Source organism: Nematolebias whitei, chromosome 1 (genome assembly GCF_014905685.2).
Source record: "Nematolebias whitei isolate Nwh7 chromosome 1, NemWhi1, whole genome shotgun sequence".
NCBI classification, from domain to species: Eukaryota; Metazoa; Chordata; class Actinopteri; order Cyprinodontiformes; family Rivulidae; genus Nematolebias; species Nematolebias whitei.
The window spans coordinates 13,600,010-13,623,292 of record NC_056498.1 but is presented as its reverse complement, the minus strand read 5'-3'; the positions used below and the strand labels follow the sequence as shown (position 1 = coordinate 13,623,292).

General features: G+C 40.8%; 2 protein-coding genes across 2 annotated transcripts in view; one reads left to right on the top strand and one right to left on the bottom strand.

Annotated features, from left to right (window-relative positions):
* Positions 1-23,283, bottom strand: part of LOC119414734 (neurexin-2) — a 1,264,057-nt gene that overhangs the window by 197,473 nt on the left and 1,043,301 nt on the right. The window lies entirely within an intron of this gene.
* Positions 3,562-23,283, top strand: part of LOC119408326 (mitogen-activated protein kinase kinase kinase 11) — an 85,305-nt gene continuing 65,583 nt past the window's right edge. Inside the window, exon 1 of the mRNA XM_037675126.1 lies at positions 3,562-4,361. Coding sequence (XP_037531054.1) covers positions 3,605-4,361 — 757 coding nt within the window. The 5' untranslated portion in view covers positions 3,562-3,604. The remainder of the gene's footprint in view (positions 4,362-23,283) is intronic.

Below are 23,283 nucleotides of genomic sequence, written 5' to 3'. Positions count from 1 at the left end.
GTTTATTTTCTAAACATAACGTCCCAGTGGCTTTTAAACCCCAAAATACATTACGGCAAAGACTGGTTCATCCCAAAGATCCAGTCCCCCGGCACAAACAGAGCAATGTTGTGTATGCTGTTCAGTGTCAGGAGGGCTGTGATCAGTCGTACATCGGGGAAACTAAACAGCCACTAGCCAAAAGGATGGCCCAGCACAGAAGATCAACATCATCAGGCCAGGACTCTGCGGTCTACACTCATCTCCAGGCCAGCAGTCACTCATTCAGGGATGAAGATGTTCACATCCTGGACAGAGAGGAACGATGGTTTGAGAGAGGAGTAAAGGAGGCCATCTTTGTGAAAAGAAATCGTCCATCGTTAAACAGGGGTGGAGGCCTCCGGGTTCAACTGTCCCCCTCTTACAATGCTGTGATTGCTAGTATCACTCAGCCCCCTGTGAATAGTAAACAGCCATCAGTGTGCTAATGATCCATTGTTACCATACCATACCAATTTATTTATATAGCACTTAAAACAGCAACAAGGCCAACCAAAGTGCTGTACAAAAAAACACAAACATGCACAGCAGACAGGAAAACATAAAATAGAAATACAGATACAAATAGCAGCAGAAGCTAACTAAAATGGCCAACAGAGTAGAGAACAGACCGGACCAAAACAAATCACACCGTGTTAAAGGCAAGCGAATAGAAGTGGGTCTTCAAGCGAGACTTAAAGACTGAGAGTGTGGGAGCCTGCCGGACACTCAGTGGCAACTCATTCCACAGTCGTGGACCTGCAACAGAGAAAGCCCTGTCACCTCTGAGCTTACGACGGGTTTCTGGGACTGAGAGAAGCATCTGGTCTGCTGACCTCAGAGAGCGCGGTGGGACATATGGCTGCAGAAGATCAGTGAGATAGGATGGGGCGGAACTGTTCAGTGATTTAAAAACGTACATGAGAATTTTGAAATGGATCCGAAGGTGAATGGGTAGCCAGTGCAGGGAGGCCAAAACTGGTGTGATGTGCTCTCTATAGCCTGTACCAGTTAAAAATCGGGCTGCAGCATTTTGGTCCAGTTGTAGACGAGCAATGGAGGACTGACTGATTCCAAACAGAAGTGAATTGCAGTAATCAAGCCTTGATGTTATGAAGGCATGGATCACTGTCTCAATGTTCTTTTTGGAGAGTATAGGCTTCAGCTTAGACAGCCGTCTCAGCTGAAAAAAACAGGATTTGACCATCATGTTTACGTGACTGTTGAGTTTTAAGGACGGGTCCATTATCACCCCCAGATTAGTGACCTTTTGTTTCTCTAGCGGGGCTAGAGAGAAAAGGTCAATGTCATGGTTCATGAGTGAGCCACTGGGATGGAACAGCATGACTTCAGACTTCTTCTCATTGAAGCTTAAGAAGTTTAAAGCCATCCAGTCCCGGATGTCAGCCAGGCAGTCAAGAAGAGGCTGAATAGAGTGTGTGCCTCTGTGCCTCAGGGGGAAGTAAATTTGGCAATCATCGGCATAGAAATGAAAGGGTATGTCGTGTTTGCGGAAGATAGCACCTAGTGGCAGCAGGTATAAAGAAAAGAGAAGGGGACCGAGGATGGACCCCTGCGGTACCCCCCACTGGAGCGCTGTCGATGCCGAACTAAAATCTTTGATATTGACACAGAAGGTTCTGTCAGAGAGGTAGGACCCAAACCATTTAAGGGCTGACCCTGTGATGCCCACCCACTGCTCCAGTCTAGAAATGAGGATGTTGTGGTCGATGGTGTCAAAAGCAGATGTAAGGTCCAATAGGACAAGCAGCACAGAATCACCTGCGTCTGTGGATATGAAAATGTCGTTAAAAACCTTCAGTAGAGCAGTTTCAGTGCTATGGAGAGATTTGAAGCCAGATTGGAATAACTCAAGGATAGCGTGATCCCCCAAAAACTGTTTCAACTGAGACTCCACAATCTTTTCCAGTAGTTTAGAGGTGAATTGTTAGGCTGATGGTCCTTCTTGAGCATGTGAGCAGCTGGTTTTGGTTGTCAGCAGCAAACTGGTTGATCCACTCTGAGAAGGTGCTATTTAAGAGACTGAGCTGAATACAGCACCTCAGACTGAGGAAGTCTCTCGGATGAGAGACGAAACATTTCTAAAATTTTTTTGCTTTGTTTTTTTTTTGTTGTTTTGTTTGTTTTCTTGTTTTTTGAATGTCCAGAGGACCAGATTGAACTTTTTTTTTATTTTTCTACCTGGATTATTGAGCATGTATCAGGATATTTATTTTGTACTCTTATTGCATGCTTTAGTATTTCTTGTTGTTTTACTTAGTGAGTCGAATCGGTTCTTCTCATCCTGAACATTTCATTGCATTGTTGACAAATAAACAACAAACAACACAAGGCACTCACCTGTAATTCGCCACACTCAGCTATAAAAAAAAAAGAAGCTATTTCCAAAATATAAAATAATAAAATCGTTCACAACCTTTCGCTAGAACCTGAACACACAACGTGTTTGTTTTTCTGTGAAAAATAAATTGATTTACGAGTATTATTTTGTAAACCGGAAGTTGCGCTTTTATTTTCCTTACTACATCCGGTGTTTGTCATCTGACTCCGTTTTCCTGCTGGGAGAGAAAAAGTTTTGAAGCCCCACCCTCCTCGACGTTGAAGTGGTGCGAGGACCTGACCAGTGAGCGCGAGGACAGAGGAAGAGGAGCGGAATCACAAGTTCTTCTCACGGGCTTGTTGTTGTTGTTCTGTTCTCACCGAGCTCAGACCCGAACTGGACCGGACCGGGCGCTGCCTCCCCCGCCAGGAACCAACGGCGTTTGTTTTGAACTTCCTCCCTCTTTGGAAAGTGGAGTCGAGCAGGTTTGGAGAGCTCTTCCTGTTCCAGAGTCGGCGGGTTTTGGCGATAAAGATCACCTCGGCGGGCTAGCACCGCCAGCATGGGGACTGTTGCGCAAATATGGATGCGGGATTGTCTACGGGGCCGCCGCAAAGTTGCGTTCGGACGCAGTTATTGAATATTTGGGTTTGCCAGTGCCAGCGCGGTCAGCGCCTGAAACTTGTCGTAAAACGTTGGCTGAACTGAATGCTCCTTTCCTGCCATTCTTCTCTTCTCGGCGCTTCCTGCTTGTAGTGGCCACTGCACTTATGGCTAAAAATACATAGAAACCAACATGGACAGCCAGATGTTGGTGTGGAGGTGTAGCAAGAACTTTTAAGAGAGCCTCCTTCTGGATATTGGTGTTTTTAAAGAGTCCTGAGACTCTTAAGTTCAACAGGTGGTAGATCTGAATGAGGGCAGGGGTCATTATGAGGTGATCATTAGAGACCAGGCTTGGTTACAAGAAGCATCATCTTTGACATTTGAAGCTCTTCTAGAAAAGCACAACAGTCCTCCTGAAATGGAAAGGTTTGAATTTACCTTTCGAGACGAATGAAAGACATTTGGCTTTCGTTTAGCCGCCCTGTCGCCTTGACTTGTGCTCACATTTCACGGGTTCCTGATGAGCCAACAAGAAAGACAGGAAAGGGAGCGAGGTGCAATAAAGTACTCCTTTGTACTTTATTTTCTGAGCACTTCGGTGCTAAATCAGGTCCGGTCCGAACATCTGCTTGAGGCTCCATGGAGCCGCTGAAGAACATATTCAACCGTAGCTCGCTGTCCAGCTGGAAAAATTTGGAGCAGTCGCAAAAAGGGAACTTCATCAACCCCGTGTGGACAGCCCTGTTCGACTATGAGGCCTCCTGTAAAGATGAGCTCACTCTACGTAAAGGTGACCAGGTGGAGGTTCTCTCTCAGGACTCTGAGATATCAGGGGACGAGGGCTGGTGGGCCGGTAAGGTCAACAACAAGGTGGGCATCTTCCCAGCCAACTATGGCTCCTTCAAGCCAAGCGGGTATGCCAAACTTCCAGGGAGCAGTGTGGTCAGCGAGCTAGACCATGATGTGGTCGGCGATTTTGAACCGGAGGAGGTGGATTTCCGGGAGCTGAGCTTGGAGGAGGTGATCGGCGTCGGGGGCTTCGGAAAAGTGTATCGTGGTACATGGAGACACGAGCTGGTGGCCGTGAAGGCGGCTCGGCAAGACCCCGATGAGGACATCAGTGTGACGGCGCAGAACGTGCGGCAGGAGGCCCGTTTGTTTGCCATGCTCACCCACCCCAACATCATCGCCTTGAAGGGCGTGTGTCTGCAGGAGCCCAACCTGTGCCTCATTATGGAGTATGCCTCAGGCGGGCCGCTGAGCCGGGCGCTAGCAGGCCGCCGCATCCCGCCTCATGTCCTGGTCAACTGGGCTGTGCAGATAGCCCGAGGGATGTTGTACCTGCACAGCGAGGCCATCGTACCCGTCATTCATCGGGATCTCAAGTCCAACAACAGTAAGTCTGCCACATCTGCTTTGTAAAGTCTCATCTGTTGTCCCTCAGTCTCAGTTAGACTGAAGTCACTAGAGTGGACGGTTACATTTACTTTGTCACCCGTTCTTGTGGAAGTGTTGCATTTTGGTACACAGTCATGGGTAAATACAACTACTCTTTTACATGTCTAGGATGTTCAGAGCATAATTAAAACAATCTGGTCTTCTGGTTCTAAATTTATTCAAATCCAACCTCAAGTGTACAAAAACACGCAACAGGTCCCGCCCCGTCGTCATATTTGAACAAAGCTAAAATGGAAACGCTGCGTTAGGAAAACTAAATATTTCCTTGGAAGTTTCAATCGGTGTGATCACCGCTACGAAGGAAGCTTTGTGTTTGCTCCTCTGGAGGGCACAGGTGCGTGTTAACACAATGTCGAGATGGAAAGACATCAGCATTGAGAAGCAACTGCTGCTGCTCATCAGTCTGTTAAAGGCCGCTTCAACGCATTTAGAGTTAAATATTTAATAAGAAAAAGAGTTTTGCAGCTGGAGAACGTTTCAGCAGCTGCTATGTCCTGATGTATAAAACAGTGCAGACAAACCCATGACAGTAAGTGTGAACATGCTGCTAAAGCAATCTTATTGTTTATTATGCCAATTATAAAGTAAAGATAACCTTAAATCATCTTTCTTTAGAAACGTGACCTAAGATCACGACAGAGATCGAGGGGAAACATTTTATGGTATGATAAATCTTCTTTTTGGAAGCCAAGTCACGTGTCTTGTTTGTTCAATAAGGTGATCTGAGGTCACAGGGGGGAGAAGAACCATGCAAGTATGTGTTGCTGATAGAACAGAATGCCTTGCTTAGCAAGCAAAGGTCAGCAATTTCTTAGGAAGCGTTCCATTTCAGCACCGTTGGAACACTCATACTTTGAACCCTGATGCCATGCAGAGGCAGCGGGCCCGGCGTCAAAGTACTGGGCTCATGCATGCTACAAGTACCGTTGTTAGCTGTAGCTCTGCTTTTAACCTAAACACAGAGTCGTGTGTTTTACAGCAGCTTGCTCTCTGTTATTAACATTCCTGTGATGCAGCCCAATATTCATATCACTGGGAAGGATTGCATTGGCACCCTTTTTATTTAGCTGACAATGACTAACGCAGTGAAAGCTGTAGGTTTGTAGGAACACAGCCCTGGCTTTTAAGTTCACTTCCTTGATCCAAGGTTTGTTTATAGCACAGGAACCTTATGTGACACATCCAAAGAATACCTTTCTCCAAGACTCCTGAACAATTTCATCTCCGTCTCTTTTGTATCTGTCAATCTCACTTGTTGGATCGGTTCACACATGTCTTCTCTCCTCGCTTATCTTTGTCTCCCATGTCAGCCTCCCCCCCCCCCACCCCCCACCCTCCAGATGAAAATGCATCTCCCGTAGTGTAAAAAAAAAGAGGAGTTCTGTTAATATGCTGTTTGTATATGAGGCGGGCCGAAGCGAACACAATTCGTGTCTGTGCGCTGGGAGATCGTATCACTCTCCTGCCTCCCCCCTGCTTCTTGTTTTTTAATTCTTCTCTGAAGCTTTGTCCCCCAGCCTGCCTCTACATGTCTCCATGAAGCCATAGCCCTGTTGTGTCACTGAGCAATATCCTGTTGCGTTGGTGGAAGGAGGGAAGTGGGGAGACGGGGAGGAGGGAGTTGTTTGAAAAAGTGTTTTTTTTTTTTTCTCCCCTTGCTTCAATCGGGTCATGGTTTGGTGGATTAAACAGGTGCAAAAGCATCTGAGAGTATCTTTTTCATTCAACCTTAATTTATACAGGTTAGTCTCAGTGATCAAGTCAGTGATTTTATCACATTTGGCACCAGTTTGAGACGGAACAAGTTTGACTGAATGATGTTGAATGCAGACTGTAGGAGCTGGAAAACCTTAACGACCGATTTAGTTCAACAGTAAACAACTGTGTCATCAGCATAGAAATGTAAGGATGCATCAGGAATGAACTGACCTACATTACTACATTACTTATGTAGATTGTAAAGAGGGTGGGTCCTAAGATTGAGCCTTGTGGTACACCATTGTTAACCGTTAAATAACTGGAAGAAGTACCATTATGTTGAACACATTGCCTCCGATCTGAAAGATCATTAGTGAACCAACCAATGGTGTGATCTGAGAAACTGATTTCTGAGAGTTTATGACACGAGATGTCATGATCCACAGTAGGGATGTGCGATATTGCATAAAATTCATGTCACAATATGTATTGTGATGGGTGACTGTAACAATATATATCATATGTGTTTGGTATAAAACTTGCAATAGGAATTAAAAAAGCATAGGGTGTCATTTTGCCAGCATTTATTTTGAAAACTGCTATACCACAAAATAATCTCAATTAAGAAAATTTCACTACTAGGTCCAGAGAGTTTTTAAATAATTAACAAATCAAGTATTAGGCTTCTTTCTTGTAGTGCAAAACAGTGCAAAATATATCAAATGTAGTTTTAGCCATATGTTTTAAACAAAATAATATGTTGTTAACTCTTAACAGTTTCCAGTCTTATTTAAGAAATGAACAGCAACAGAGCAGCATGTTACACTGAAAACACTTCACCCTCCAAACCTCTAGTGGGCGTCTCCTTTCGCTTTAAGGAGAGCTGACACAAAATGGCGACCAATTTCGTCTGTGGCTTTGACCAGAGGGTCTCGCAGTAAAATCACGCAACACAACGTTCTTCTCAGAGAGCAGGTTTTTTCTCTCAAATGCACTCTCTAAAGCTGACCAATGAACTTTCGACGAAAAAAAACAACTTTCGACAGAACACAGCGTTTTGCGCACGAGTCCGAATACGAGTACAGCAAGCCAGCCGTAGTCAGCTTGTAGCTTCGCTACTTAGCTCTCGAAGAAAGGACTTTAACACCACTTACGCACAGTTTTCAACTCAAAAAAAGTAACGATTAAATCTGGCAACTCTGATTTTACATCAGACGCAGCATTACTGCGGTTAGCCGGTAGAAGACAGATCTCTATCGTAGGCTAAATGTCCATCGTTTCTGCCGTGTACCGTATATATCGTGCATTCTTAATCCACAGTGTCAAGAACAGTGCAGCACAATAATCCTTAGCATCCAGTGCTTCAATGTCATTAAAAACCTTCAGTGAAGCAGTCGTTGTGCTGTGTTGTTTCCTGAAACCAGATGGATGGAGAGGTAAGATGTTAAATGATTCCAAATACATTTTGATTTGAGAGTTTATCAGTTTTTCTAAAATCTTAGCTAAAATACAGAGTTTAGAGATTGGTCGATAGTTGTTCAGTGAGGTGGGGTCTCTTCAGTAAAGAAAGAACAAAAGCTGTTTTCCAAGCGTTAGGAACTGAGTTTTGGCTTATGGACAGGTTAAAGACACGAGACACCGGTACTGTGATGATTTGTGCGGCTAGTCTTAGAAATAAGGTGGAAGTTCATCTGGTCCTGCAGATTTTTTAGAGTCAAGACCTTTTAACAGCAAATCTTAAAGCAAAGAAAAGTAACTTTGGCTGTACAAAAACATATTTTGGCATCAAAGATAAACGTCAGAAATTGTAATAGTGTCGGTTCCTCAGACTGACGGTGCAAGTTCTTCTTTCTTGAGGTGCCATTTTATGTCAAACACTCTGTCGTCGCATGGAGAAATCTGTCAAACGGGGGCCAGAACTCTGCCTCAAGCTGTATCCACAAGTGAGTCATAATGCAATTAACCAGTTCTAAGAATTGGGATGGAAGCTGATGAGGTGTGCTACGAAAAAAACAACCCTTTTTATGATCTGATGGTCGATGCATCTGCTTGATCTGAAGTCCAGTTGAAGACAATAACCACGACAGAAAGAAAAGCTTTTGATAACTAGGAGCATCTGTCCGAATGATGGATTGAGGCGTGACGTCGTTGTCCCTGAAGGCCTCATAAACAAGAGCCAGGTTGAAAGTCATGCCCAGCAGAAGATGCTGATTAAACAGTAGCGTGGAAGAAAATGCATCGCAGGGCCGCTTGGGTCGAAGCCAGGGGGCATAACTTGAATTCCATCAAACACAAAGAGCAGAGAGTCGAGGATCCTGTTTTTTTTAATGTGTTGGGATTAAAGGGTTTTTCCAACTCCCTCCACACGCTGTTGTTTTCTGTTCGGAGCTGATTGTGGATTCAGGATCGCCTTATCTCTGAGATTTTAGTGCTTTGCTTCAATCAATCGTTGAAACTATAGATAAAAAAAATACTTCATGTGATTGAATAATTGCTATTAATGGCGTTTCTTCTTCTTTGTTTTATATACTTTTATTATGTTTTAGTTTTTCCTGGACGCTAACTTGTGTGAAACGTCCCTGGCAGATGTGGCACAGTGCAGCTGTTTACCGGACGGTTCGTGTCGTGTGGTCGAGCTCCACACGCTCTTCATGATAAACGTTTGCGGTTGAGTCAGCACATTGATTTTCCCCACAAACGTTGGGCAATACATAGAACGCACAGAGATCCTTTATCTGCAGTATTTTTACGATTTTCTCGTTGAGAGGGATTTGACTTTTTACGTTTTGAAACTGAGATCAGCTGCTGGGATTTAATCTCATCCTGACCAGAAGCGTCCGATTGTTGTAGCACTAGAGGGTCTAGATATTTGTTTCATTAAAGAAATAAATTGTTTAAAGGCTGCAAAGAAAAGTAGGTCAATAGTTGTTAAGTGTTAACATTTTATTTGTTCTAACTGGTTTGGTTAGGAAGACTGGCCATATCTCACTTTTACTAAACAAACACATTCTTATTTCCTGTTTTCCCATTTTTTTTTGCATGTAAATTCTTAATAGTAAAAAAGCGTATATAAAATCTGAATTGATGCATCCAGTTCTGTTTTCTTTAACCCTTTGTCCCTACCCCTTAGCCCACCTCTGTTTTCTGTGTTTGTACTAAAATCTCGACTGTCCCGTTGGTTTGGGATGTAAATGGACGAGCACAGAAAATGCATTTAGCCTTTGCAATAGAGATGACAGCAACTGATGACCGTGTGTTTAAACTTTAGCAAAAAGCCATTCCTTTTCAAACCTTGTGTTTGAGTTTAAATGCTAGTCGGCTGTCTGTGTGGAGTTTGCTGCATGTATGTGTTGAACTGTTCCTTACCCATCAGATCCTTCTTTTCTTTTCTTTTTTACATTATTGAGCGTAAGAAATAAGATGTGGAGCAAGTAAACACCATAGATTCACCTGCGTTTTTGTTAAAACACTTGTATCAAAGTTGTATACCTGTATTGGTACTAGTTAATGTGGTGTGTCAGTTAGGCCTGCGTGATGAACAATAAATCAATTAATCGCATGATGAATGAAAATTATCAACCTTATTTTCATTTATCAGATTTATCGTTTCTTCGCGTCTCTCTCTTTCTACTGAAGACACTGGATGATAAAAAGGCTCGACTCCGGTGCTCTTCAATGGCCCCTCCCTTTCTCCTTTCGCTTAAAAATCCAATTTAACCATCCAAAATCATGTTTTTGGATGGTTAAAAGCAGCTAAGCTAAGAGAAGCTAAGCTACAAGCTAAGCTAACAATCCGCCCTCAGGAAAAAAAACCTCCGTCTTGTCGAAGCTCCAAAATTCACAAACCTGTGCCTTCGTCTAAAAAGTTGTTTTTCTCTGCAAAAAGAAGCTGAGAACTTGTTTACTGATTTTTTTATTAAAGCTTTGTGTGGAAAAATGCTATGCTAAAGAGCTCAAACCACACAGTGTCTGCCATTTTGAGAATCGAATAAAGGAAGGAGAAACAGCCCATGTCATGTCAAGAGGCCTCCCTCCCATTTTTCTTAGAGACACGCTTTTCACTCCATCACTATCCATCCTTCAGTTCAAATCGTCTCATTCTGCCATCGGGTTGTCAAAAAAGGTACCACACACAAAAATTAACCAAGATTTCTTTTTTCTTCTTTTTTCTTAAATTTGACAATAATTACTCATTATTGTCGAATGTCAAACAATATTACTGTTTATCACAATATTTTCTGAGACAATTAATCGCCCAGCAAAATTTGTGATCGCGACAGGCCTACTCTAAATTGTCCTTAGGTGTGAGTGAGAGAGTGAATGGTGATTTGTCTCCTGTGATGGACTGGAGACCTGTCCAGGGTGTCCCCCGCCTCTTGCGCAGTGATTGCTGGATATGGACACCAGTGATCCCTGTGACCCAGAAAAGAAGAAGCTGGTAAAGATAACTGATGGACGGATGGTTTAAGTCACATGCACAAATGTTTCACCACTTAGTGGTAGCTGGACTGATAATGAACGATAGAAAGTTTTTAGCTTATCGCCCAACCATACTGTCCTAAAGTTTGGGACTGATCAGATTTGTTTCAGACCTTGGCTGACTTCATGGTTTGGTTTGTACATGACAATTTTACCTCAACCTGCCTGCTAGCTCAGTTCATCACTTACAACTGAACTGTAATTATGGCTTCCTACCAACAAGTGGTCCAAGTACTACATTTATTTTGATCACTAATTACTTTCATATTTCATCGTGCTGCTGTTCGACATAATGTTTTTATGCTATTAGTGCTTAGTGTGTATTCAGTTGATGTTTTCCTTAGTTCATATCTTAGATGTTATTACTGTTTTTCTTTTACATTTTATTGTTGGATGTAACTGGGACCCTGTGTACATAATTGTACCACATGAGGTGCGAACGACAAATAAAGAACCTTGAATATATTTAACTTTTCAAAGTGCAAATTCTGATTATGAGTTTAATCGTCAGAAAATGGAGCTCAATCTAGTTTATCCAAATGCAACTTTATTTTTACCTTATCTGGGCCAAAAAAGTAAAATTTCCCAGGTGGTGATGCAGAATAATTGTAATTTTGATAAGACTGGCCATCAGAACATTGGTTTGCAACATCTGATGTGAGACAGTTTGATAATTTAGTGAGATTCTACATTAAAGATGTACATTTATTATTTAACACAAGTTAGGATGCACAGAGATAGATATAGATAGAGGTTAACAACACAGTCCTTGCTCAATAATCCAGGTATATAATCCAACATTTTTCAGTCAGGTCATCTGGACCTGACTGAAAAAGGTTGGATTGTATACCTGGATTATTGAGCATGGACTTTGTTGTTTTCAACCAGGTTGACACGAGTGTCAACAAGGAAGAGGGACGGCAATGGAGGAGGGGGCGTGACAAAGAGACCATCTTAGCACCAACATAACTGGTTTGTTCCACTTTGGAGTAAGCTGTTAGGGAAGAATCAGTTTTATTGTGTGTTTCCTTGACTGATGAAGTCCTCTGGATCGATGGCAAAACGTTTCAGCACTAAAAAAGAAACTGTCCAGATGACCTGACTGAAAAATGTTGGACAGATAGAGGTTGATAACGCATACCGTAATTTCAGGACTTCAGAGTATACCCACTAGCAAAGCTTAAGAATTTCAGTATACCAACTTAAAAGTGCCCAGTAAAACATGACGTATCATTAAACGTGTCATTGATATGCTAAACGACAGTTAAACACTTGTTTATTACATTCGCTTATCCATTGAATTATTGTATAATTAATACTTCTGTACTTACTACTTAATACTTGAACATGTTTTGCTTTGATACTGTTTTATAAATTCTATAACATGTTTTTAATACAAAGCCAACTGTTGTACAAAGTTTGATGTTCATTTATTCTAATATAAGCATCAGAGAAATTTGGAAATATTCAATATGCTTAAAAATCTAAATAAATTTATGATTATATTGTACTAACCAGTGTACTTTAGTTTCTAAGCGCAGTATGTGGATCGACTATGGTAAAGTTAATTTTACATTGGATGTTGGACATTCGCTCTCCATGGCTTCAACGGTGTCCAATGTAACACTAACTGCAGTACACCCACTATAAAAATGTAGACAACAGCTCTGTCTATAAGCCCCTGGTGTCCACGTTGTAACATGAGATATTTACACAGAAATATTAAAAAAAACCTTTTAATTAAATACTGTATGTACCCGTAACATGCACAAATACGTACAGTAAATGTTTTTTTTTTTCTGAACAGTGCCTGTAACAAGGCTGGTTAAAAAAAACTGTAACCTACCACAAAGTCATCAAGGTTCATGCTCATTAATGCCCTCCCAATTTCATTGGTTGACTGTGACCTGTTTGGTAATTTCATTGGTCAGATTTTTTTTTATTTTTAACCTTTATTTATACAGGTAGGCTCATTGAGTCACGAGGACCCACCCCCAAGAGAGACGTGTATTTGGTAGCCCTGTGAGCACCTGTGTTAAAGGCTAAATGTTTTGGTGGCATGAAGCTTGTTAGACCGTCAAAAAAACCCTGAAGCGGAGCGTTGCAGTAATAATGCTAGGTCTGAACTGCTCCTCCTGTTACTACAATCTCCGCTCCCCATCCTGAAGTTGTGGAGTTGGGGAATGGGGGCGGGGTTTGTAGGCATGGTTTACGGTTCTGTTGACCAGGCGGGGCACCCTCCTTGGATAATGCTTGGAGAAACACAGGTGGATGTGAACTCACCACAGATGTAGTTCTCTTTTCATATCACTGGGGAGCAGTTCACCATGTTTTCACCATGTTAGTGCTGTGGCTGTTTGAAACTACATTTGTGACCCATCACATCTAATCAGAGCTTAAGTCAGATTTCTGCAAAATAACATAATCACATTTTCAGATTTCTGGCCTTTTAAGCTAAATGTTGATCATCCTGATGTCATGAGAGGTTCCAGAAATAAGGCTGGATTTGTCTTGTTTATGTGGGTACCCCCCCCCCCCCCCCCCCCCACACACACACACACACACAGATACTGGTCTGAATCAAATGTTTATATTCTAATGAGGATTTCTTCATTTGTTCATTTGAACGAGGAAACCTTAACTGTATTTAGATATTGAGATTTCGTAGCTGTTATTGAGAATAACTGCATTAGTGCACAGGTAATATGAAAATGGCAACTGATCAGAAAAGTGCTTCAGAACATTTTTTAGGATTATCTTTCAGACACTGCATTCAAGAGACTCATACATAAAGGTAATTTTTCCATCGTATTTTAACAAAATTCAATTATCACAAGCTTTTCGAACAATAGTTGGCTTTTTCTCCACCTTGCAACTTAATCCTCAGTTCGATGTGATGCGTCACATTTATCAGGTTGTTTAGCTTCTGTTAGCAGGAGCTTTTTGGCTCAATAGAGACTCTGCTCACAACAGACTCATGTTCGGGCCGCTGTTGTTACGCCATATTGTTTTACATTATTAGTGTTTAGCGTATATCTTAGATCTTTTAGCATACCGTTTGGTGTTTGTTTAGTGTATATCTTAGATCCCTACTGTTTCTTTTTACACTTCATATGTTTTGCTTTTTTTGAGTGTAACTGGTAGGGGTGTTAGGCCCAGATTTCTTTAATTTTGGGAAATCGTCCGATACTTTCATGAGAAACCGATTTTACAATTTTTTTTGTTTTTGTTTGTTTTAACAATTGTCTGAACTTCATTTATATCTCAGAGCACTACCTCATGGCCAGTTAAAACAAGTTTGTATTGTTTCTAGGATATTGTTCAAGGGTATGTTTTTCATAAACATAAGATTGTAAAATTGAAGGTGCATTGTGACCTTATAACACCTGACAGTGTCGCTTATTAAACAAAATCAGAATGGGCAGGTCAGACTTTTTATAAATCGGGCATCGGCCAGAAAACTTCAATCGGTGCACTTCTAGTAACTGGGACCCTGTGTACACAATTTCGTTCCACCTCATGTACCACATGTGATGAGAATGACAATAAAATTGACTTGAACTCTCGAGTTGATATAAAGGGTTTTGATTTGTGAAAATCTAAACGTTGGTTCTTATAACCACTCCATCATGGATATAATAGTCCTTATAACTTTTACAGAGTTCTTGGAACTGTTTGGTCCAGTATGTGTTAACTGTGTTGAAAAGCCTTTCTGAGAAACAAAAAGGTTAATGTTCCTTGTATTCCTTCAGTCAGACTAAATGATCGTCTTTGTTAACAATGTTTCTTATGAGCACTATGAGCCTAACCTCGACTCCATAACGCTTTTGCTGTTAAATATCAGATGGAGCTGCTTTTCCTCCCTTTTTATCTCAACATGTTGCTGTGAATCTGCGATGCTGATGATACCTTGTGTAATGTCTGATAGATTGCTACGGGAAGAAACATAGTCTCTTTTTGTCTTCCAAATACTTATTGCTGTCCAGCTAAATACATTTTCCTCACTGACTTTGTCACGTCAGGGCTGTCAGTGATCAAGTAACTTAATCATACAAATAATGATTTAGTTATTTGATCATCTGGTTGCTGAAGTCATCAGTTTTGCCTGTGGCAGTGTGACTGCGGTAGAGTCTGGGCATTTGTAAAGTGAACATGTGAACGCAGTTTGAACGGAAAGCCAAGAAATACACATGCGCACAAACATTACGAATAAGATTGTACGTCTTTCTTTTTTTCAGTCCTCATCCATATTTATCATAAACGATAAAACAAAAAGGTTAAAAGAAAAATTACAGCAGCTGTTAAACCAACTCTGACATTTCAATGCTTATGTGGCACCTGCCTCCATCTTCATTCGCCCCACTCTGAGCCCTTGAGCAAGGCCCTTAACCCCCACTATCTGTAAAACAGTCGCCAAGTCTTAATGCGAGTTAGCTCGCTGTGGCGACCCCTGAAGAAGGGAGCAGCCGAAAGAAGAAGAAGGTGTGGCTATGAATTGTGTTTTTGTGAATCATAATTAACTTTTCAATAAATCCTGATGTGTGATGGAACAGAACCATTGCTTTCCATCTTTATTATTCGTGAAAAGGTTGATGACGTTCACCAATCTGATTATTGGCTGATACTGATCTATCTATCTGTGCACTCCTCAACAGAGTGCATAGCATTAAAAAAAATTAATTAATTAAGTTTGACATTTCACCTGTTTTACTATGCAGTGTTGTGGGGAGCTGGAGCCCATCTCCAGCAGTCATTGAGTGATCAGTGAACTACACTCTGAACAGGTTGCCAGTTCATTAAGCCAGTGCTTCACTGGCCTGCAACTGTACGAGACTTTCTGGCAACTCATAATTGCAAGAAAACAGACAAGCTTCGCTTCGTGGTCTCACTGAACAGATGCATTTGAGAATCCAATTTTTTTTAAAACCACGTCCTATTTTTCTGTGTACGGCTCGTAAAACTGTATTCTAGGCTCTAACTTACTTCAGTCAGGTCATCTGGACAGTTTCTTTATCTTGTTGAGACATTTCGTCCTTCATCCAAAGGACTTCACCAGCCCGAAGATGTTTTTTTGAACCAACTTTGACTATGGCTGCCTCAGAGGAGTTGACGGGGGAGAGGGCGAGCCCCAAAAACCTTTTTATCACCAGCAAACTGGTTGGTCCGCTATGGGACACTATAGGTTTGTTGTTCTTCTTTCAGCTGGTCCCTTCTTCAGAGTTCGTAACAGCGAACTAATTCGCACAAAGGCTGTCAGTTATTTTACGCTGTGTAGTGAACTAGGCCTCCGGTCAAACCTGCCTCTGAAGACCTTCATGGGACAGGAACTGTTATTTCATTGATTTGAATCCAGAAATACAAATTAGCTCATCCAGAGACTTTCTAATTGTATTCTGAACTAATCAATTGAAAGAACACTCTCTTTCATATTATCATCACTATTTTACAATATCTTGATAATCAAAAGTGTGTTTAGTTCATACCATTTTTAAATATTGAAGTTGTAGATGAACATATTCTGTGATATATTCATAAATTAAACGGATTAATTCATTTTTCTGGACTGAATAATGTCGTGCATTGAATTTGATAAATGTAACGTGAGACGTTAATTTTCTTTGACCCATCAAAATGAACGTGGTCATTTATTAACAGAATCAAAATTTAACATCAAACATTTACATTAATTTGGCAAAATTGAAAATAACAACAGGTTAATTAATCAGTTTACAATTAGAAAACCATACGGCGATGGTTTTCCTTGCTTCACAACAGACATTTCTGAAAATATCTGGAATGATTTCTAGCAGGATAGAAGAATTTTAAAGATGGAAAATGAGGTTTATCTTGAGAGAGATGGGTGAGGGAATTTGTCTGTTATAACCAGAACAACACGCTCCTTCTGGGCCCAGCTTAACCAACGGTACACTTTGCGGTTGAAGATCGACTCTTTACCTTGGCAGAGGATAATCCAGACTTCGGTGTAGAGTTGCCTTCACGCTATCCAGCGTCTCCGTAAGGATAGTAGGGAACCGTTCGGAGTCGTGAGATCATCCTAGAACAGACTTCTTCATAATTCCTCTGATCTTCTCTCGTTCAGCTTAGTTACTTTTCCTCCAGCATCCTGAATTCCAGCATTCTGAACTCTGGAACTGCTGTGAACTAGGAAGTGTTGCACCTTTTAAAAGAAGTCACTTCCGGTTCATTTGAGGACTTTCTGATTGGTCGATGGACCAAACAGAGGTGTGTTTTTGTGATGTAAGAGGTTATTAAAAGTCAAGGGAAAAAGATTAGATTGTTTAAGAACAGACAGAAGATATTATGAAGATTCCAGACTTCGTGGAGTCAACTCTCTCATATCTGCCTGAAAAAGTTAAACATGACATTTCTTTTTCAGTAAACTTGCAGTTGACCGAAACTTGACCTTTGACCAACTTCACAATTTGCTCATTGAAGACAGAAAATCAGACAATGCATCATTAACCTGATTTCTACTTTGAATGAGGATAAAAATCACTAATACTGTTTCACAGTTGATTCAGAATGAGTAGTTCACTTCAACATTTGAAAATGGTTTGAACTAAACACACTTTGATTTATCAAAACATTTGTAAAATAGTAATGATAATAGAAAAGAGAGTGTTCTTTCAATTGATCAGTGCAGGACACTTTAGAAAGTCTCTGGGTGAACTTAATCTTGTGTTTCTGGACTCAAATCAATGAAATACAGTTCTTGTCCCAGGAAGGCCCCTCAAGGCCAGGACTTGACCTGAGGCTTAGTTCACTACAAAGTGAACCACTCATTTTAAATCAACTGTGAAACAGTATTAATGATTTTTTTAATCCTCATTCAAAGTAGAAATCAAGTTAAATGTCTATTTTACAAAGTAATTATGCATTTTTGATCTTCTGTCTGAAATGAGGAGGAGTGATGTCAGTCAAAAGTCGGAGACAGTCAAAAACAAATTATTGGAATGAACTGTCGTGTTTTTAAACCTCTCAGACAGAAACAAGAAAACTGGCACCTGTAAGTCTGTCATTTCTCCAAAATATTTTCTCGTCTGTAACTAACCGTTCCTAAACAATTCTGATGTTTTCTTGACTGGTAATGACCCTCTGACGTCACTAAAACCACACCCCTGTTGGTTCCTTCAACCAATCAGGACTTCCCAAAAGTGACCGGAAGCAGAACTCTTTAAAAGTCGACACTTCCTAGTTCCAGTAGTTCTGAAGTGAGTTGGTGCCTGGAGTTAGTTGGTTGGGTCTGTTAGTTCTTCTGGTTCTGATGGAGTTCGGCTGGAGTTCCTAGGAGTTCTTCTGAGTTTTCTCAGACTCAGTCTGCTGAGTCTAGTTGGGATTATGGAACCTTCCACATCTGAGAAGAACCTCTGACGGACTCACCGCTCGCTGTGAGTTCACCCGGGAGATGAGCATGTTGTTGAACGGAGTACCGTCACTACTTCGGACGATTCTCAGCCATCCTAAGGAGACGCTGAAAGGTAGCGTTGAAATGGAACTCCGTACCGGAGCTGAACTATCTTCTGCAAAGGTAACGAGTCGCTTCACTACCGAGTGTACCAGGGCTGAGCTGGGGTCGGATGAAGGGTGCCATTCCTCGTCAACACACTTTCCTCATCCATCATTTTCTTTCCATTTAAACTCCTTCATTTCCCATCTTTAAACTTCTATCTTGCCAGTAATTAATCCAGATATCTTCAGAAATGTCTGTTGTTTTTATTAAGTAAACGTGCCAAGTTTTATTAATCAGAGCCGATCGGTATAATCAAGTGTACAATGTGTTGATGTTAAATTTTGATTCTGTTAATAAATGACCACATTTATTTTGATGAGTCAAAGAAAATTAACGTCTCATGTCACTGATTAAACCATCGACAACACAGTACCTCTGTCACATATCTGTCAAGTAGCTCGAAAAAGTGAGAACCCGTTATTAAAAATTGACTGTAGTGGAGCTCTGAAGCTAACCTAGCCTTAGCATACTACAGCTGTATGTCCTTCCTGACACAACCACAGACCACCAAGTTACCACAGCCCTCTGTGTGGAGCAGAGAGCTGCCATCTAGGGCGGCCAGGGGAATAGATGGTGGGGATTAAGGGCCTTGCTCAAGTGCTCAGAGTGGGGCAAATGAGAGTGGAGGTAGGTGTTTTACCTTTCTCACCCAGGACATCCTTGTAAAAGAGATTGATGATCTCAATGGATTTCTTCCTGGTAAAAAAAAAAAAAAAAAAGGTTTAATAATAATTTTGATGTTGTTGGTCAGAGGGGGTCAAACTGGCGACATTTCGATCACAGGCTTGCCTTCTCTAACCTCTGTGCCACCACTCCCCTTATTTATTGCACACCTTTGAAATGAATATAAGCAGATTTGGACCATTTTTTGTAAACCGTGTTTATCATTGGCACACCTTTTAGAGCTGGACATTCAGAACTGTAGCCTCTGAAGTGTTGAAATACAACTCTAGTCCAATAGAACATTAGAAACACAGCTAGAGAACCAGTCTCACTCGTTCCTAGTGACAATTTGGAATTGGTCATCTCAGCCTATATGTTTTTAGTATGTGAGAGAACTCTTGATAAAAACCCACGCATGCAGATGTAGAACATACAAACTCAGCACAGACAGCCTACCACTGGATTTGAAGTTAGTCAGGAAGACAGTGATGAAATGTATTCTTTCATCATTCCTTTCATTCTGTGTTTGCTTAATCCTGTTCAGGGGAGCTTTGTATACGGGTCAAAAGTCCATTACAGATTAACAGACATGCATTAACCCAATCACTGTTCTTACATTAAATCCTGTGATGACGAACTCGTGTCAGAGAAAAGTAAGATGTGCTCATGCAACGGCAGCATGCACATTTAGATACCAAGCATCCAGGGATATGCAGAGTGAACATGTGTAGAACTGCAGGGGGAGGATAAAAAACAAGAGCCAAAGTCTAAACTCGCAGGAATGAGGGTAATTTAAAGGAGTCACCCGAAGGGAAATTTATTGATTTAGTCCTTTTCTTCTGTCTGAAACCTAGTCTCCAGCTTTACTCATACAAAGCATGAAAAATAACCCTATGCAAATAAACTAAAACTAAAACGTATCCACTTCAAGCCTATAAGAGCAGTTTGGGTTGTTACTTACTGGGCTGCTACTCTTGGAAACAATGTTGCCAGGTATGCAAGAATGATCACATTTATACCTCAGTTCTGGGTTTTATATGAAATAAGATGATTTGTTTTTAAAATACCCAAATATATAATAGTTTTATAATTTTCATGCACCAAAAAACCCCCCAAACCCCAGTTTTTGTTCATGTGAACACCCACACATCATCAGAAAGTCTGAGTCAACCATCCAAACCATGCACTCACCAGGTGCACAACCTCCCTCCTATTCTATTTTTCCAATCATAACACACCTCATCTTAACCTCATAATTGCGAAAAAATATGTTTGTCTTTCCTGTACTTGATTTCTTTATGTGCTACGGGTATTTTTTTCAGTAGCAACATCTAGGGGTGTACCGACCGATCACCGTTTTCTGGCTGATCTCCGATCACCGATTTCTAAAAAGTCTTACCTGCCGATTCCGATTTTGGCCGATACTGATTTTGTTTTATAAATGACATTGTCAGGTGTTATAAGGTCACAATGCACCTTCAATTTTACAATATTATTTTGTTGAAAAACATACCCTTGAACAATATCCTAGAAACAATACAAACTTGTTTTAATTGGCCATGAGGTAGTGCTCTGAAATATAAATGAAGTTCAGACAATTGTTGTTAAAACTAAAAAATCGGTACAAGTGGTTTCTCATGCAAGTTTTGGCCGATTTCCCAAAATTAAAGAAATCGGGGCCGATAACTCGGCCGGACGATTTATCGGTGCACCCCTAGCAACATCTGTTGTTTAAAAGGAGAACTGCATGTCTGAAGTGCTGCTAAAACTGGAACTACTCGATACAGTTCCCTCCTTCCACGAGTCGCATGCCAATATAATCGTCCTTGCACGATTCACATAGCTGTTGATTTCGTCATTTAAAACAAGTGAAGTTGCCTTCATTATTTAAAACAAATCTATTGACTCTGAGAGCTGACATGGTGCATTCAAAAAAGATTAAATGGTAGAAGGATTTGTTTAAAACTTGCCTTGTTGTAAGCCTGTCGAAGGGACGGGACGTATTGACGTGTGATCTTCGTCTGTTAACTTTCTCTTGTTCTGACCATGTTCACGCTGCTGTTTAATACACCGTATAATATTGTATTATTATTGTTTAGCGTATATCTTAGATCCTTGTTTACTTTCTTTTTTATACTTTATATTTTTGCTGTTTTTGGGTGTAACTGGGACCTTGAGTACACAATTTCATTCCACCTCGTGTACATGCAATGCAAAAGACAATAAAGTCACCTTGAACCATAACGTCTGATCCGCTCGAGATAATTAAAAAATATATCTTCATACACTTTATGCATTATCACTAGATAGTGTCTCATACACTTTCTATACCACCAGCTCCAATGTCAAGGTCACAAATAGTTAAAAGTTAAAACAAGGTCTTTGCTTGTCTGACCCCTATAACTTCTGATCTGATATTGATTAACATATTGGAGTTTTTTTAATCAACTGTTTTACCTGATAGTTGATCAAATGCTCATTATTGTCCCCGATCGCTGTGCGAAGAGGGTGAATTGGAAATATTGTCTGTCCCTCTGTGTTGTGAGCATGATAACTTGAAAAATAAGTGAGGAACCAACTTTAATTTTGATGTGTGGCTGCATTGAGGCATAAGAAAAGTCACTATTGAAAATTGGGTCACCACCTTAAAATCCAAGATGCCCACCACCATATACAACTTTAAACTGGCCACCCCCAATCATTTGCGGAAATTATGGTTTTGAGTTTTTATATTGCTTAAAAGTATAGTCACATCAAATGTTTGGGGTGGCTGCTGCTGTGGCCAAAGTTTATTGTATGGGGGCCAGGTCCACCATTGGCCACCCCTGCCTCCGCCTTTGCACCTGGTCTTGAATAAAACTGCTCCCTGCACTTAGTTTTGTCACTCTGCACTACCGTAGACAAGCAGAAAAGCACACGGCAACAAAACCCCTCATCTATTTTACACAGTGCAACTCCTACCCACTTGAATATTTTGCGCCAAAAACATTAAGGTTTACTCGCATTTCCTGTTCATTTCCAATCCAGAAAAACTACATATAGAAAACTAAAAAACCTTCACTAATCAAATCCCTCAGTGAGGGGGGACATTGGCGTACCACTTGTGTTTTGAACAGGGGGTTCAAAATAAGAGATATAAAATCAATCAGCTGGTGACTGTACAAAATAAAAAAAACAATTAACAACAAACACATATCTTCTCCCTCTCCTAACAAACAATATGTTATAAGATGTAAGAATAAAGATGATAAGAACATAATAATAAGAATATGTCATTGTAAATTTTTGCACATCACTCAGTTCAGATTGTTTTGACACGCTTTAACATCGGACAGAAGAGTCTTACAGGCCAAAATCACTAATAGTTTTCTAGTTTAACAATGTAAAGGACCTTTAATCCAGCTTGAATATTGGGGGGCAGGGTTCTATTTTAGCAGGATTAACCTTCTGGCCAGAGTTAGGGTTACTCAACGTTGGTATGTCTTTAGCAAGAGAGAGACAGTGAATGGGCCTCACCCTATAGAAGGCAGTTAAGGTATCTGGAGTGATATTTTTGGGAAAGGATTCAGTTCAACTTCATGAAGTGTGGGGAAGAAAAAGAACCAAAAGAAGATGAGTAAAAAAAAAAAAAAAAAAGTTTGTTTTATAAAATTAAATGCACTATTTTTATTTTTTCACGAGTTTTATTTTGTGTGACAAATACCTCTGTCCCAAAACCTAAAGGATGTTTTAAAATTTCCCAACACAGAAAGTTCAGCATTGTATTTTTTAAATGTTTTTATTTTTTGTGGTCAAATTATAAAAACTTGTATTACTGTAAACATTTTAATAAGAACACTGTCAGATTTTCAATAACACAATGTGGCAGAAAATAACATTTGGAATGAAGTTGAAATAGGAATATTTCATGTTCTTATGGCAGGAATATTTTAGAAATTACATAGCGGTTTCTTCCCAGTGAGAAGGTTGCCGGTTCGAATCCCGGCCTAGGACCTTTCTGGGTGGAGTTTGCGTGTTCTCTCTGGTCATGTACTCCGGCTTTCTCCCACAGACCAAAAACATGCATGTTAGTCTTATTGGTAACTCTAAATTGTCTCTAGGTGTGAGTGAGAGAGTGAAGCGGAAGGGCAGTCTGAGATCGTCGTCATTTTATGTTCCCACGATGAAATGAGTTCTCTAGTCTGCATTTAACCCATCACACCTGAGATACACCCAGGTGGAGCAGTGGAGCAGTGGGCAGCTATGTAAGCACCCGGAGAGCAATTAGGGATTAGTTGTCTTGCTCATGGATACTGCGACATGTGGGAATGGCTGGGAGTTGAACCGTGACTTTCTGGTCCCAATTGGGCTGTCCTACCTCTACCCCATTTCAGCCCTTGAATGGTGGATGGTTGTTTGTCTCTATGTGTCCCTGTGATGGACTGGAGACCTGTCCAGGGTGTCCCCTGCCTCTCTCACAGTGACTGCTGGATATGGGCACCAGTGACCC